This window comes from Hyla sarda, assembly GCF_029499605.1.
Source record: "Hyla sarda isolate aHylSar1 chromosome 1 unlocalized genomic scaffold, aHylSar1.hap1 SUPER_1_unloc_21, whole genome shotgun sequence".
NCBI lineage: Eukaryota > Metazoa > Chordata > Amphibia > Anura > Hylidae > Hyla > Hyla sarda.
Window position 1 is genome coordinate 126,361 of NW_026607583.1, and position 17,045 is coordinate 143,405.

General features: G+C 45.8%; 2 protein-coding genes across 3 annotated transcripts in view; both read left to right on the top strand.

Annotated features, from left to right (window-relative positions):
* LOC130298114 (uncharacterized) overlaps window positions 1-16,337 on the top strand; it is a 99,115-nt gene extending 82,778 nt beyond the window's left edge. The window contains 1 exon segment of the mRNA XM_056551009.1: window positions 15,155-16,337. Within this exon segment, the coding sequence (XP_056406984.1) occupies window positions 15,155-15,744 (590 nt within the window). The 3' untranslated portion in view covers window positions 15,745-16,337.
* LOC130298111 (gastrula zinc finger protein XlCGF66.1-like) lies at window positions 98-15,003 on the top strand. Of its 2 annotated transcripts, XM_056551005.1 has the most exons (7): window positions 98-332; window positions 1,569-1,748; window positions 6,282-6,408; window positions 6,492-6,556; window positions 6,721-6,994; window positions 10,800-10,893; window positions 14,945-15,003. In XM_056551005.1, exons 1-6 carry the CDS (start codon window positions 255-257, stop codon window positions 10,850-10,852), a joined length of 777 nt encoding a protein of 258 aa, XP_056406980.1. In that variant the 5' UTR covers window positions 98-254; the 3' UTR covers window positions 10,853-10,893; window positions 14,945-15,003. The 2 variants fall into 2 exon arrangements, with proteins under 2 accessions (XP_056406980.1, XP_056406981.1); XM_056551006.1 differs by lacking the exons at window positions 10,800-10,893; window positions 14,945-15,003 and having other exon boundaries at window positions 6,721-6,858; window positions 6,929-6,977.
* Window positions 16,338-17,045: the final 708 nt, after the last annotated feature.

Below are 17,045 nucleotides of genomic sequence, written 5' to 3' on the forward strand. Positions count from 1 at the left end.
TGGTGACATCAGGAGCGCTGGGGGAGGGGACATTACTATTAACCCCTTCAGGTACACAAGGTTTTATGACTTAACGAAGAAGATCACAAGATCCAGAACTTTCTGTGTATTTGTCTCTTTCTTTCTCTGTTGTTGTTTCTATTAGCAGCCGCCATTTCTCATCGTCTCCTCTTCTTCCCTTCAGGTTTCTCCAATCCAGGATCCTCTGCTGATATCTTCTATATAAGAGAATTCTCCTGGATGACCCATCAACCATGGAGAGAGACAGGAACAAGATGGCCGACAGGATCATAAACCTCACCCTACAGATACTCTTCCGGCTTACTGGAGAGGTGAGGGATTCTGGGAGTGATGTCACATGACCTCATTCTTATCTATGTAATAACAGATGGATATGACTGGAGAGGTGAGGGATTCTGGGAGTGATGTCACATGACCTCATTCCTATCTATGGAATAACAGATGGATATGACTGGAGAGGTGAGGGATTCTGGGAGTGATGTCACATGACCTCATTCTTATCTATGTAATAACGGATGGATATGACTGGAGAGGTGAGGGATTCTGGGAGTGATGTCACATGACCTCATTCTTATCTATGTAATAACAGATGGATATGACTGGAGAGGTGAGGGATTCTGGGAGTGGTGTCACATGACCTCATTCTTATCTATGGAATAACAGATGGATATGACTGGAGAGGTGAGGGATTCTGGGAGTGATGTCACATGACCTAATTCTTATCTGTATAATAACAGATGGATATGACTGGAGAGGTGAGGGATTTTGGGAGTGATGTCACATGACCTCATTCTTATCTATGTAATAACAGATGGATATGACTGGAGAGGTGAGGGATTCTGGGAGTGGTGTCACATGACCTCATTCTTATCTATGGAATAACAGATGGATATGACTGGAGAGGTGAGGGATTCTGGGAGTGATGTCACATGACCTCATTCTTATCTATGTGATAACAGATGGATATGACTGGAGAGGTGAGGGATTTTGGGAGTGATGTCACATGACCTCATTCTTATCTATGTAATAACAGATGGATATGACTGGAGAGGTGAGGGATTCTGGGAGTGATGTCACATGACCTCATTCTTATCTATGTAATAACAGATGATATGACTGGAGAGGTGAGGGATTCTGGGAGTGATGTCACATGACCTCATTCTTATCTATGTAATAACAGATGATATGACTGGAGAGGTGAGGGATTCTGGGAGTGATGTCACATGACCTCATTCTTATCTATGTAATAACAGATGGATATGACTGGAGAAGTGAGGGATTCTGGGAGTGATGTCACATGACCTCATTCTTATCTGTGTAATAACAGATGGATATGACTGGAGAGGTGAGGGATTCTGGGAGTGATGTCACATGACCTCATTCTTATCTATGTAATAACAGATGGATATGACTGGAGAGGTGAGGGATTCTGGGAGTGATGTCACATAACCTCATTCTTATCTATGTAATAGCAGATGGATATGACTGGAGAGGTGAGGGATTCTGGGAATGTATGTAGTGATATTAATGTGTCTCTCCATACACAGGATTACACAGTAGTGAAGAAGTCCTCTAGTGGGCGCTGTCGGGCCCCTGTGTGTGAAGAATGGGGAAGAACCCTGAGCCCAATCCCGGGGCCCCCCCCTCACTCCCTGATACATGAGGAAATGGATGAACAGAAGATCCGAGAACTCATCAACAAGATGATGGAGCTGCTGACTGGAGAGGTGACCCTGCTGGGACATTATACAGTAATGGAGGGGTCTGGTGATGACTGGAGAGGTGACCCTGCTGGGACATTATACAGTAATGGAGGGGTCTGGTGATGACTGGAGAGGTGACACTGCTGGGACATTATACAGTAATGGAGGGGTCTGGTGATGACTGGAGAGGTGACACTGCTAGGACATTATACAGTAATGGAGGGATCTGGTGATGACTGGAGAGGTGACACTGCTGGGACATTATACAGTAATGGAGGGGTCTGGTGATGACAGGAGAGGTGACACTGCTGGGACATTATACAGTAATGGAGGGGTCTGGTGATGACTGGAGAGGTGACACTGCTGGGACATTATACAGTAATGGAGGGGTCTGGTGATGACTGGAGAGGTGACACTGCTGGGACATTATACAGTAATGGAGGGGTCTGGTGATGACTGGAGAGGTGACACTGCTGGGACATTATACAGTAATGGAGGGGTCTGGTGATGACTGGAGAGGTGACACTGCTGGGACATTATACAGTAATGGAGGGGTCTGGTGATGACTGGAGAGGTGACACTGCTGGGACATTATACAGTAATGGAGGGGTCTGGTGATGACTGGAGATGTGACACTGCTGGGACATTATACAGTAATGGAGGGGTCTGGTGATGACTAGAGAGGTGACACTGCTGGGACATTATACAATAATGGAGGGGTCTGGTGATGACTGGAGAGGTGACACTGCTGGGACATTATACAGTAATGGAGGGGTCTGGTGATGACTGGAGAGGTGACACTGCTGGGACATTATACAGTAATGGAGGGGTCTGGTGATGACTGGAGAGGTGACACTGCTGGGACATTATACAGTAATGGAGGGGTCTGGTGATGACTGGAGAGGTGACACTGCTGGGAATGCTGGGACATTATACAGTAATGGAGGGGTCTGGTGATGACTGGAGAGGTGACCCTGCTGGGACATTATACAGTAATGGAGGGGTCTGGTGATGACTGGAGAGGTGACACTGCTGGGACATTATACAGTAATGGAGGGGTCTGGTGATGACTGGAGAGGTGACACTGCTGGGACATTATACAGTAATGGAGGGGTCTGGTGATGACTGGAGAGGTGACACTGCTGGGACATTATACAGTAATGGAGGGGTCTGGTGATGACTGGAGAGGTGACACTGCTGGGACATTATACAGTAATGGAGGGGTCTGGTGATTACTGGAGAGGTGACCCTGCTGGGACATTATACAGTAATGGAGGGGTCTGGTGATGACTGGAGAGGTGACACTGCTGGGACATTATACAGTAATGGAGGGGTCTGGTGATGACTGGAGAGGTGACACTGCTGGGACATAATACAGTAATGGAGGGGTCTGGTGATGACTGGAGAGGTGACACTGCTGGGACATTATACAGTAATGGAGGGGTCTGGTGATGACTGGAGAGGTGACACTGCTGGGACATTATACAGTAATGGAGGGGTCTGGTGATGACTGGAGAGGTGACACTGCTGGGACATTATACAGTAATGGAGGGGTCCGGTGATGACTGGAGAGGTGACACTGCTGGGAATGCTGGGACATTATACAGTAATGGAGGGTCTGGTGATGACTGGAGAGGTGACACTGCTGGGACATTATACAGTAATTGAGGGGTCTGGTGATGACTGGAGAGGTGACACTGCTGGGACATTATACAGTAATGGAGGGGTCTGGTGATGACTGGAGAGGTGACACTGCTGGGAATGCTGGGACATTATACAGTAATGGAGGGGTCTGGTGATGACTGGAGAGGTGACACTGCTGGGACATTATACAGTAATGGAGGGGTCCGGTGATGACTGGAGAGGTGACACTGCTGGGACATTATACAGTAATGGAGGGGTCTGGTGATGACTGGAGAGGTGACACTGCTGGGACATTATACAGTAATGGAGGGGTCTGGTGATGACTGGAGAGGTGACCCTGCTGGGACATTATACAGTAATGGAGGGGTCTGGTGATGACTGGAGAGGTGACACTGCTGGGACATTATACAGTAATGGAAGGGTCTGGTGATGACTGGAGAGGTGACCCTTCTGGGACATTATACAGTAATGGAGGGGTCTGGTGATGACTGGAGAGGAGACACTGCTGGGAATGCTGGGACATTATACAGTAATGGAGGGGTCTGGTGATGACTGGAGAGGTGACACTGCTGGGACATTATACAGTAATGGAAGGGTCTGGTGATGACTGGAGAGGTGACACTGCTGGGACATTATACAGTAATGGAGGGGTCTGGTGATGACTGGAGAGGAGACACTGCTGGGACATTATACAGTAATGGAGGGGTCTGGTGATGACTGGAGAGGTGACACTGCTGGGACATTATACAGTAATGGAGGGGTCTGGTGATGACTGGAGAGGTGACCCTTCTGGGACATTATACAGTAATGGAGGGGTCTGGTGATGACTGGAGAGGAGACACTGCTGGGAATGCTGGGACATTATACAGTAATGGAGGGGTCTGGTGATGACTGGAGAGGTGACACTGCTGGGACATTATACAGTAATGGAGGGGTCTGGTGATGACTGGAGAGGTGACCCTGCTGGGACATTATACAGTAATGGAGGGGTCTGGTGATGACTGGAGAGGTGACACTGCTGGGACATTATACAGTAATGGAGGGTCTGGTGATGACTGGAGAGGTGACACTGCTGGGACATTATACAGTAATGGAGGGGTCTGGTGATGACTGGAGAGGTGGGAATGCTGGGACATTATACAGTAATGGAGGGGTCTGGTGATGACTAGAGAGGTGACACTGCTGGGACATTATACAGTAATGGAGGGGTCTGGTGATGACTAGAGAGGTGACACTGCTGGGACATTATACAGTAATGGAGGGGTCTGGTGATGACTGGAGAGGTGACACTGCTGGAACATTATACAGTAATGGAGGGGTCTGGTGATGACTGGAGAGGTGACACTGCTGGGACATTATACAGTAATGGAGGGGTCTGGTGATGACTGGAGAGGTGACACTGCTGGGACATTATACAGTAATGGAGGGGTCTGGTGATGACTGGAGAGGTGACACTGCTGGGACATTATACAGTAATGGAGGGGTCTGGTGATGACTGGAGAGGTGACACTGCTGGGACATTATATAGTAATGGAGGGGTCTGGTGATGACTGGAGAGGTGACACTGCTGGGACATTATACAGTAATGGAGGGGTCTGGTGATGACTGGAGAGGTGACACTGCTGGGACATTATACAGTAATGGAGGGGTCTGGTGATGACTGGAGAGGTGACACTGCTGGGACATTATACAGTAATGGAGGGGTCTGGTGATGACTGGAGAGGTGACACTGCTGGGAATGCTGGGACATTATACAGTAATGGAGGGGTCTGGTGATGACTGGAGAGGTGACACTGCTGGGAATGCTGGGACATTATACAGTAATGGAGGGGTCTGGTGATGACTGGAGAGGTGACACTGCTGGGACATTATACAGTAATGGAGGGGTCTGGTGATGACTGGAGAGGTGACCCTGCTGGGAATGCTGGGACATTATACAGTAATGGAGGGGTCTGGTGATGACTGGAGAGGTGACACCGCTGGGACATTATACAGTAATGGAGGGGTCTGGTGATGACTGGAGAGGTGACACTGCTGGGACATTATACAGTAATGGAGGGGTCTGGTGATGACTGGAGAGGTGACACTGCTGGGAATGCTGGGACATTATACAGTAATGGAGGGGTCTGGTGATGACTGGAGAGGTGACACTGCTGGGACATTATACAGTAATGGAGGGGTCTGGTGATGACTGGAGAGGTGACACTGCTGGGACATTATACAGTAATGGAGGGGTCTGGTGATGACTGGAGAGGTGACACTGCTGGGACATTATACAGTAATGGAGGGGTCTGGTGATGACTGGAGAGGTGACACTGCTGGGACATTATACAGTAATGGAGGGGTCTGGTGATGACTGGAGAGGTGACACTGCTGGGAATGCTGGGACATTATACAGTAATGGAGGGGTCTGGTGATGACTGGAGAGGTGACCCTGCTGGGAATGCTGGGACATTATACAGTAATGGAGGGGTCTGGTGATGACTGGAGAGGTGACACCGCTGGGACATTATACAGTAATGGAGGGGTCTGGTGATGACTGGAGAGGTGACACTGCTGGGACATTATACAGTAATGGAGGGGTCTGGTGATGACTGGAGAGGTGACACTGCTGGGAATGCTGGGACATTATACAGTAATGGAGGGGTCTGGTGATGACTGGAGAAGTGACACTGCTGGGACATTATACAGTAATGGAGGGGTCTGGTGATGACTGGAGAGGTGACACTGCTGGGACATTATACAGTAATGGAGGAGTCTGGTGATGACTGGAGAGGTGACACTGCTGGGACATTATACAGTAATGGAGGGGTCTGGTGATGACTGGAGAGGTGACACTGCTGGGAATGCTGGGACATTATACAGTAACACCACTGGAGGGGTCGGGGTGATGACTGTATCATTATGTGTCAGGTTCCTATAAGGTGTCAGGACGTGGCGGTCTATTTCTCCATGGAGGAGTGGGAGTATGTAGAAGGACACAAGGATCAGTACAAGGATCAGGTCATGATGGAGGATCAGCAGCCCCTCACATCACCAGGTAATAGACATGACTATATACACACGTCCTCTCATTATTTGTATGTAAAGAATGAATTCAGTCTCTGTATGTGTTCCCTACAGTCAGATCCAGTAAGAGAACAGCACCAGAGAGGTGTCCCCGTCCTCTTCTTCCACAGGATGATCAGGTAGATGGAGATATTCCGTATGATCTGTAGAAGGGCTGTGAAGCTCTTGGTCAGTCCCCTCACCCTCCATGACTCCTCATCTCCTGCTCATCTATAACATCCCACGTAACTTCTCCTACTGTCTGATGACTTTTACTATATTTCTTCCACATCTTATGAATCAGGGAGAAGATCCGAACAATATTAATGCTCCAGAGACAGATGTGAGCGGTGATGAGCAGTATAAGGAGAACATTCCTACAGGGAAAGATCTGATCTATATTACTGCTACAGACATAAAGGAAGAAGAAGAAGAGACAGATGTGAGCGATGAGGAGCAGTATAAGGAGGACATTCCTACAGGAAAAGATCTGATCTATATTAATGCTACAGACATAAAGAAAGAAGAAGAGACAGATATGAGCAGTGATGAGCAGTATAAGGAGGACATTCCTACAGGTAACCTCCCAGGTGAATAGTAACCACAAATGCAGAGAACAGTCACAGATTCTGCTCAGTCACCGAATGTAATACATTTTTTATGGCATTTTTTAAAGGGGTACTCCGATGAAAAAAGATTTTTTTATCAACTGGTGCTAAGTTATAAGTTAGAATTGTAAATTACTTCTATTTATAAATAGTTATCCTTCCAGTACTAATCAGCTGCTGAATGCTCCAGAGGAAGTTGTGTAGTAATTTCCAGTTTGACCACACTGTTCTCCGCTGCCACCTCTGTCCATGTCAGAAACTGTCCAGAGCAGGAGAGATTGATAGATTCTACCCTCTGTTTGTGGCAGAGAACCAAGCCATAGAGGAGTATGTTACAGACAGACTGTCCCAGGGGTTCATCCACAAATCTAGTTGAGGCCCCTGGGATTGGTGAGTTGAGGCCCCTGGGATTGGTGAGTTGAGGCCCCTGGGATTGGTGAGTTGAGGCCCCATGGGATTGGTGAGTTGAGGCCCCTGGGATTGGTGAGTTGAGGCCCCTGGGATTGGTGAGTTGAGGCCCCTGGGATTGGTGAGTTGAGGCCCCTGGGATTGGTGAGTTGAGGCCCCTGGGATTGGTGAGTTGAGGCCCCTGGGATTGGTGAGTTGGGGCCCCTGGGATTGGTGAGTTGGGGCCCCTGGGATTGGTGAGTTGGGGCCCCTGGGATTGGTGAGTTGGGGCCCCTGGGATTGGTGAGTTGAGGCCCCTGGGATTGGTGAGTTGGGGCCCCTGGGATTGGTGAGTTGAGGCCCCTGGGATTGGTGAGTTGAGGCCCCTGGGATTGGTGAGTTGAGGCCCCTGGGATTGGTGAGTTGAGGCCCCTGGGATTGGTGAGTTGAGGCCCCTGGGATTGGTGAGTTGAGGCCCCTGGGATTGGTGAGTTGAGGCCCCTGGGATTGGTGAGTTGAGGCCCCTGGGATTGGTGAGTTGAGGCCCCTGGGATTGGTGAGTTGGGGCCCCATGGGATTGGTGAGTTGAGGCCCCTGGGATTGGTGAGTTGAGGCCCTGTATCAATCGCAGGGGCCTCAATCACATTACAGTCTTATCCAAAGTAACTTATAGAGAATCTGACCCCTTGTTCTCCACACTAAAGCCAATATACGGGGTTATAGTGGGGTAAACAGCTTTACAAAGAGGGGTCACTTACTCACATCCGTGTAGTATATGCAGAGTTCCGGCGCTGTAATCTTTAGCTGCATTGCTACGTTGCGAGAGATTGTTCTGTATTACAAACTGGAGAAATGTGAATTCCACGAAGGTCACAAACGTTTTCCACCCTGAAAGCTGCCGTCACCACAGCTCCCATCCTGGGTCACCACAACCCAGCTTTCCCGTTCATACGATGCGTCTGAGACAGAATAGGTGTCTCCCCTTCCTACCCCAGAGAGACCATTTTATCCTTATAGCTTTATTACCAGGAAACTTTCCTCAGTGGCCATCATTCGTCCCTCAAGGAGTGGCCGCACTTGTCTGTGGGTACTACCGGACCTATTCTAATTCTTATGGATCACAAACACTTCATTTACCTCCCTGCGGCCAAATGTTTATCTCTAGGACAGGCTAGGTGGGCTCTCTTCTTCTTCTCCCCATTTTATTATGTGTCTCCTTTCTTCTTGGCACTAAGAACACTAAGGCCGGGTTCAAATGGCTGAAAATGTGCGGAATGAACACCCAGAAATCATGGACGGACATTCCGCACATTTAAATGATCCGATGCAATCACTACACCTCACTACACCTTGCCGGGGTCGGATTATGAGGTCTGCAGTATCCTTGACTCCCATATGTCCAGGGGCGGCCTCCAGTATCTAATCCTCTGGAAAGGCTATGGAGCAGAGGAACGGTCCTGGGTTCCAGCTACAGATGTACGTTCTCCTCCCCTTCTCTGTGCCTTTCATGCTTAATTCCTTCACACATCTGTTGCTCCCCTATGTGGAGGGTTTGTTTAGAGGTGGGTACTGTGAGGGCTCTTTCCTTTCCTTTGCTCCACTTCTGGTTTCTCAGACAAAAAAATCTTAGCTGATATTAATGAGCACCTCCTTATTTTCCTGGCTACCTTTCAATCAGCCAGCCCCTTCCCTGCTGGGTCCTGGCTATTTAACGGCTTGTTACTGTTGTTCCTGATTGTGATTCCATTTATAACCCTGGCCTGGCTGACATCCACTCTTGGTCCTAATCCTGGTTCTGACTTTTGGGTGTCCTGACTTTGGCTATTCCTGAGTACCAGCTTTGGTTCCTGACCCCTGGCTGTGTGTTTGACCTGGTTTCCACTATAGTTTATTTTTGTATTTTCTTATTTTTATTTATTTATTTATTTTAATTTTTATTAATGATGCAGCAAATTTTCATTTTTTTACATTTTTTATTTTATCCTCCTCGTCTTGTAATAGACATAGACATGTTTTTTGCAGGATCCACTGTACTTGTTAATGAAATCCTTCATTTCTTCATTTTCCATAAAATATTCTGTAAAATTTGAAAAATTATTATCTGTGAGGTGAAACTGAAAAGAAAATGCAATTTTTCCAATTTGATTCTTAGGTCGGTACGATTTAAATGATACCCAATTACTAGTTTAAAAAGAATTTCAGATTCTTAAAAAAAAAATGAATATGCTGAAATATGCCCTGAGCTGACCTCTATAACTTCTTATGTTAATCACTGTAAGGCCACTTGGTTTTTTTCTGGCAGTTTTTGACTCGGGTCGACTCATTTCTGCCCTGTATCCGGTTTTCTGACTGGACCTAGTAGTATACTACAGTTTTAGGTCTGGTCAGAAAACCAGATGCGGGTTGAAAATGAGGCGACCGGAGTCAAACGGTGACTCTGGTCGGCTCATTAAAGTCAATGGATTTCAGCGTTGGTCCGGCTGGGGTACGGGAGCTTACGGTTTCCCCCGGCAGCCGCAGGCTGATAACGTGGTGTGAAAGCGCCCTAACTGAGTCATGTGATAAGTCTGACCCACAAAAATCAGTGTTTAATGTGTCAGGGGAAGTGGTCAGTCTTAGGTCAGCTGACATCCTATGAACTACAGGATGACATCATCACATATCAGATTATCCTGGCAGCTCCCAGAAACCTCCTCTCCCAGCTCTATCTGTATATTGCTGCTGTCTTTATGGGATCAGGATATATAGCAGTTATACACCTTCCCTCCAGCTCTATCTGTATATTGCTGCTGTCTTTATGGGATCAGGATATATAGCAGTTATACACCTTCCCTCCAGCTCTATCTGTATATTGCTGCTGTCTTTATGGGATCAGGATATATAGCAGTTATACACCTTCCCTCCAGCTCTATCTGTATACTGCTGCTGTCTTTATGGGATCAGGATATATAGCAGTTATACACCTTCCCTCCAGCTCTATCTGTATACTGCTGCTGCTATCTCTATGGGATCAGGATATATATTAGTTATACACCTCCCCTCCAGCTCTATATGTATACTGCTGCTATCTCTATGGGATCAGGATATATAGTAGTTATACACCTCCCCTCCAGCTCTATCTGTATACTGCTGCTGCTATCTCTATGGGATCAGGATATATATTAGTTATACACCTCCCCTCCAGCTCTATATGTATACTGCTGCTATCTTTATGGGATCAGGATATATAGCAGTTATACACCTTCCCTCCAGCTCTATCTGTATACTGCTGCTATCTCTATGGGATCAGGATATATAATAGTTATATACCTCCCCTAAGGCTGTGTTCATACATTGCATATTTGCCAGGATTTTTCAAAACTGCATAAAAATTATGCTGTTACCATAGTTGCACAAATTGCGGAAAACTATGTAACCATGGAAACGTGTGAACTAATCTGAAGACTTCAAATCTACAGAAAACAACTACATTGTGAATATAGGTAAAGTTTTGCAATATTTTTTCAAAAAACACTCACCTTGAATAAGAAAGTGTCCTGATAAGTTCCATAAGGTATGGGGGGGGCCGGTGTGGTTCTCTCTCGGCTTTCACCTCTCTTCTGTCCTCCGCACTCTTGGCTCCTTCTTTTAACCCTTTCTTCTTCTGTCTTTCTCCTTCCTTTTTTCCCCCATGATCAGACATTTTATCCTTTGGATAGGGGATAAGATGTCTGTGGGCGGAGTACCCCTTTAACCCCTTAAGGACCAAGGACGTACCAGTACGTCCTTGGTCCTGCTCTCCTGATATAACGCGGGGTTACACAGTAACCCCGCGTTATATCATGGCGGGCCCGGCGTCATAGTGAAGCCGGGACCCGCCTCTAATAGTGCGCAGCGCCGATCGCGGCGCCGCGCGCTATTAACCCTTTAGCCGCGCGCTCAGAGCTGAGCCGCGCGGCTAAAAGTGAAAGTGAAAGTTGCGGCTAGCTCAGTCGGGCTGTTCGGGATAGCCGCGGCTAATCGCGGCATCCCGAACAGCTGACAGGACAGCGGGAGGGCCCCTACCAGCCTCCTCGCTGTCCGATCGCCGAATGACTGCTCAGTGCCTGAGATCCAGGCCTGAGCAGTCATGCGGCAGAATCCTTGATCACTGGTTTCTTATGAGAAACCAGTGATCAGCATAGGAGATCAGTGTGTGCAGTGTTATAGGTCCCTATGGGATAACAATGATCATTATAAGAGATCAGTGTGTGCAGTGTTATAGTCCCCTATGGGATAACAATGATCATTATAAGAGATCAGTGTGTGCAGTGTTATAGGTCCCTATGGGATAACAATGATCAGTATAAGAGATCAGTGTGTGCAGTGTTATAGGTCCCTATGGGATAACAATGATCAGTATAAGAGATCAGTGTGTGCAGTGTTATAGGTCCCTATGGGATAATAATGATCAGTATAAGAGATCAGTGTTTGCAGTGTTATAGGTCCCTATGGGATAACAATGATCAGTATAAGAGATCAGTGTGTGCAGTGTTATAGGTCCCTATGGGATAACAATGATCAGTGTGTGCAGTGTTATAGGTCCCTATGGGATAACAATGATCAGTGTGTGCAGTGTTGTAGGTCCATATGGGACCTATAACACTGCAAAAAAAAAAGTGAAAACAAAAAGTGAATGAATATCATTTAACTCCTCCCCTATTAAAAGTTTGAATCAACCCCTTTTCCAATAAAAAAAAAAAACACAGTGTAAATAAAAATAAACATATGTGGTATCACCGCGTGCGTAAATGTCCGAATTATAAAAATATATCATTAATTAAACCGCTCGGTCAATGGCGTACACGCAAAAAAATTCCAAAGTCCAAAATAGTGCATTTTTGGTCACTTTTTATATAATTTAAAAATGAATAAAAAGCGATCAATAAGTCCTATCAATGCAAAAATGGTACCGATAAAAACTTCAGATCACGGCGCAAAAAATGAGCCCTCATACCGCCCCATACGCGGAAAAATAAAAAAGTTATAGGGGTCAGAAGATGACAATTTTAAACGTATTAATTTTCCTGCATGTAGTTATGATTTTTTCCAGAAGTGCGACAATATCCAACCTATATAAGTAGGGTATCATTATAACCGTATGGACCTACAGAATAAAGAGAAGGGGTCCTTTTTACCAAAAAATGAACTACGTAGAAACGGAAGCCCCCAAAAGTTACAAAACAGCAGGTTTTTTTTCAATTTTGTCGCACAATGATTTTTTTTCCGTTTCACCGTAGATTTTTGGGCAAAATGACTGATGTCATTACAAAGTAGAATTGGTGGCGCAAAAAATAAGCATCATATGGATTTTTAGGTGCAAAATTGAAAGAGTTACGATTTTTTAAAGGCAAGGAGCAAAAAACAAAAATGCAAAAACGGAAAACCCCCCGGTCCTTAAGGGGTTAAGGTTCCCGGTTTAGGTTGTATTGTGTCTGTAGTCAGTGACTGTGTTATGCAGCTGTCCTCACTCTGTATACATCATGCTGTGCTGAATGGGATTTTGTCATAGACTTCCATGGTCTGTACTTACACTGTACGTCTCTTTACTCACTTTTTAGTAAAAATAAGTTTAAATAAAAATAAACGGAGTAAAAGATAACACTATGTTATACATACCGATCGTACCAACCTGATCTATGAGGAGAACAAGTCAATTTTACTGCACATAACATGAATGCTAGGACTCTGTCACTGCCGGGACTCTGCTATTGATACAGCCTGTCTATGGTCGGCTCTAATGGATCAATGCAGTAAGTACCGTATTTATCGGGGTATACCACGCACCGGCCTATTACACGCACCCTCATTTTACCAAGGATATTTGGGTAAAAAAAGTTTTTTACCCAAATATCCAAGGTAAAATGAGGGTGCGTGTGTGCGCGTGTATACCCCGATATACCCCCAGGAAAGGCAGGGGGAGAGAGGCTGTCGCTGCCCGCTTCTCTCCCCCTGCCTTTCCTGGGGGTCTAGAGCCCTGATGCCGGCCCTTCTCACCCCCTAGCCAGGGGGAGAGAAGCGGCGCCGACAGCCAGGGGGTGAGAAGGGGCAGCGGCACCGTTGCCTCCCTCCATCCCTGGTGGCATAATTACCTGGGTCGGGTCTGTGCTGCTACAGGCCTCCGGCGTGCGTCCCCTTTGTCGTTGCTATGCACAGCGCGGCGCTCGGACGTCATGCGCCGCGCCGTGCAGCGCATAGCAACGACGAAGGGGGCGCACGCCGGGGGCCTGCAGCAGCGCGGACCCGACCCAGGTAATTATGCCACCGGGGATGGGGGAGGCAATGGGGCAGCGGCGCCGGCAATGGGTGCCGCTGCCCCTTCTCTCCCCCTGGCTATCGGCGCCGGTACCGATAGTCAGGGGGACAGAACGGGCAGCGGCACCGATAGCCAGGGGGTGAGAAGGGCCGGAAGCAGCGCTCTAGACCCCAGGAAAGGCAGGGGGAGAGAAGCGGGCAGCGACGGCCTCTCTCCCCCTGCCTTTCCTGGGGCGGTATCGGCGAATAACACGCACATAGACTTTAGGCTAAAAATTTTAGCCTAAAAAGTACGTGTTATACGCCGATAAATACGGTACTGTACTGATCTGTATGAGCAATCCAATGACTGCTCATACAAGTCCTATAGAGGGACCAAAAAGTGTTAAAAAAATTTTTTTTTAAGATTTAAAAAAAAAAATGTAACCCCCCCCCTCCAATAATATTTTAACTTTTTTGTTGTAAAAATGTAAAGCAATTTTTGTTTTAATTGTTTTTAGAAAGCAGTAAAGCGTAACAAAAACTATGCAAATTAGATATCCCTGTGATCGTATGGACCTGACCTATATTTTAATGCACAGTTAATACAATGTAAGATCCGTCCCACAAAACAACAAGCTCTCAAATGCAGCGTAGATGCAGTGTTCCTGGGTTGTTAAGGGGTTAAAGGGGTATTCCAGTTAAAGTTAGTGTAGTCCATAATATAGTGTCTGTACCTGTGTGTGACTGTTTTCTTACAATTCTTATGTGATTTTCACCCCAATATTTATTTTTAACAGCATACAAAATGACTGTTGTCTCAGATTTTTCCCAGGTTGTAATGTGGCTGAGACCTGACATCACTAGTCACCTGATGACAGGTAGCCTGTCTGCTTCAATGGGTGGAGCGATCGCTTGGTGGGAGAGAGATCAATCTACAACTAATGCAACAGCTGTAGGCACCCTGATTGAAAACCACAGGTCTTTTGAATGGGTGCAGCTCATTTATGTTTCAATGGATGGGGGTGGCTGATGTGTGGGAGGGAGTAAAATGGAATTATGGGATTTGTAGGCAAAGAAGGAAACTCAAACAGGAAATACCAATTCACAAAAAGCTAGCCACAGTGTTATGGTAATCTCACAACATAGCCATATAGCCCCAAGACAAGTGCAGATCCTTCCTAAGCATGTCCATTACTGTCTGCCAGGTACGTACTAAAATCACCTTATGGTGGAGAACCCCTTTAATACTGATAATAAAATCTGTGTTATTCTCTGCAGATTCTTGTACCAGGAGTTCAGAGGAGAATCTTATATCTTCAGATTATAAAGCAGATGATGATATCACACAAGATACATATGAAGAACATTCCATTATCCCAGATACACCCTCAGCCCTTCACAGCCAAGATCTGTCATCTCATCCTTATATACAGGTCCTGTCTTCTCAGTCATCACAGGATGTTCAGAAAAAAAACGGTCACAGAAGAGGTGTTGGACATCAACGAGCTCATACAGGAAAGAAACCATATTCATGCTCAGAATGTGGGAAATGTTTTAGTTTTAAATCAGGTCTTGTTACACATCAAAGAACTCACACAGGAGAGAAGCCATTTTCATGTTCAGAATGTGGGAAATGTTTTAATCAGAAATCAATTCTTGTTGTACATAAAAGAACTCACACAGGAGAGAAGCCATTTTCATGTTCAGAATGTGGGAAATGTTTTGCTTTTCAATCAGGTCTTGTTAGACATCAAAGAACTCACACAGGAGAGAAGCCGTTTTCATGTTCAGAATGTGGGAAATGTTTTACTTTTCAATCAAGTCTTGTTCAACATCAAAGAACTCACACAGGAGAGAAGCCATTTTCATGTTCAAAATGTGGGAAATGTTTTACTCAGAAACCGCATCTTGTTGTACATCAAATAACTCACACAGGAGAGAAGCCATTTTCATGTTCAAAATGTGGGAAATGTTTTACTAAGAAATCAAGTCTTCATCAGCATCAAAGAAAAGAACTCACACAGGGGAGAAGTCAATTCAGAGGAATAATTGATGCAGATAACACATCTATATATTAACCATGTACATAGGATAGTTGACAGTAATATATATATATATATATATATATATATATATATATATATACACATACACACACTTCATTTCCAAACTTGTTACCAATTTTTAAGAAGTTCTCTATATTATATGATTTTTTATTCTTATATTCATCTCCGCACACTGGACTTATAATAAATGTAATATTGTCCCTGACGTTGTATATAGGGAATGTAACGCGTCAGTGTTGTCCCCGCCCCCTTCTCATTATGATTATAGAGACTTTAATTCAAGGCATCAGACAGGATCCGCGCGTCTCCCTTGAAGATCGTCTCTTCTGAACATAAGACGCTGCAGATACTTTTATTTATCACAAACCCTAGACCAGCGTTTCCCGTCTTGACGTCTATTTTCGGTCTCAGATCATAAAATCCATTTTTCTATATGAGAAGTCGTCAATATGTCAGCGTCCCCCGGGTTCAGTAAACATCGGTGTAATTCTTTTCCTTTTCTTTGTCCTCCCCGGGGTATAAAATCCCTAGAGATCTGATCACATCTGGTACAAGATCTCTTTACTTCACACTTTGCGCCATTATTACACGGATTGAAGACCCAGTTACACGCTCGTAAATTCCCATATATGTCATGGATTGGAAGGAAAAAGGTTCTTTATTTATTATTTTACATAAACAATTGCATAACAAATACAAAGTAATAAAGTTTACCTCTTTAAGAAGTTGCTCAAAATTCTAACAATGTTTCTCATATTTAAAGGAGTACTCCGGCGCGCACTTTTTTCCTTTTATCCCGTCCGGGCTGCAAAATAAAATAAAACGCACTTTCTCTTACCTGCCAACGAGCCCCCGGAGCTCCGGTACACTCCGGTACAGGTGTTCGGTCCCCGGGCTGTATTCTTCTTACTTCCTGTTAGCCCGGCACGTCACACGGAGGTTCAGCCTATCACCGGCCGCAGCGATGTCCCGCCTCTGCTGGTGATAGGCTGAAGCTCCGTGTGACGTGCCGGGCTAACAGGAAGTAAGAAGAATACAGCCCGGGGACCCAACACCTGTACCGGAGTGTACCGGAGCTCCGGGGGCTCGTTGGTAGGTAAGAGAAAGTGCGTTTTCTTTTATTTTGCAGCCCGGACGGGATAAAAGGAAAAAAGTGCGCGCCGGAGTACTCCTTTAACTGAAAGAAGAGAAACTGGTTAATCAAATGTTTAATATTTCAGAGTTTGTCCAGTTTAAGGAAAATTCTCCTATTGTCTAGTAAGTAAAGAAGAGTCGAGAGCAAAGAAAAAAGAAATGAGAGAAAAAGAAAGAAA

Bases quoted from the DNA above. Each gene is read 5' to 3' on its own strand.
- LOC130298111 (XM_056551005.1), top strand. From the start codon at position 255: ATGGAGAGAGACAGGAACAAGATGGCCGACAGGATCATAAACCTCACC. The intron at 1,749-6,281 runs GTGACCCTGCTG...ATTATGTGTCAG, and splicing joins TGGAGCTGCTGACTGGAGAG to GTTCCTATAAGGTGTCAGGA. The intron at 6,995-10,799 runs GTAACCTCCCAG...CTGTTACCATAG, and splicing joins TAAGGAGGACATTCCTACAG to TTGCACAAATTGCGGAAAAC.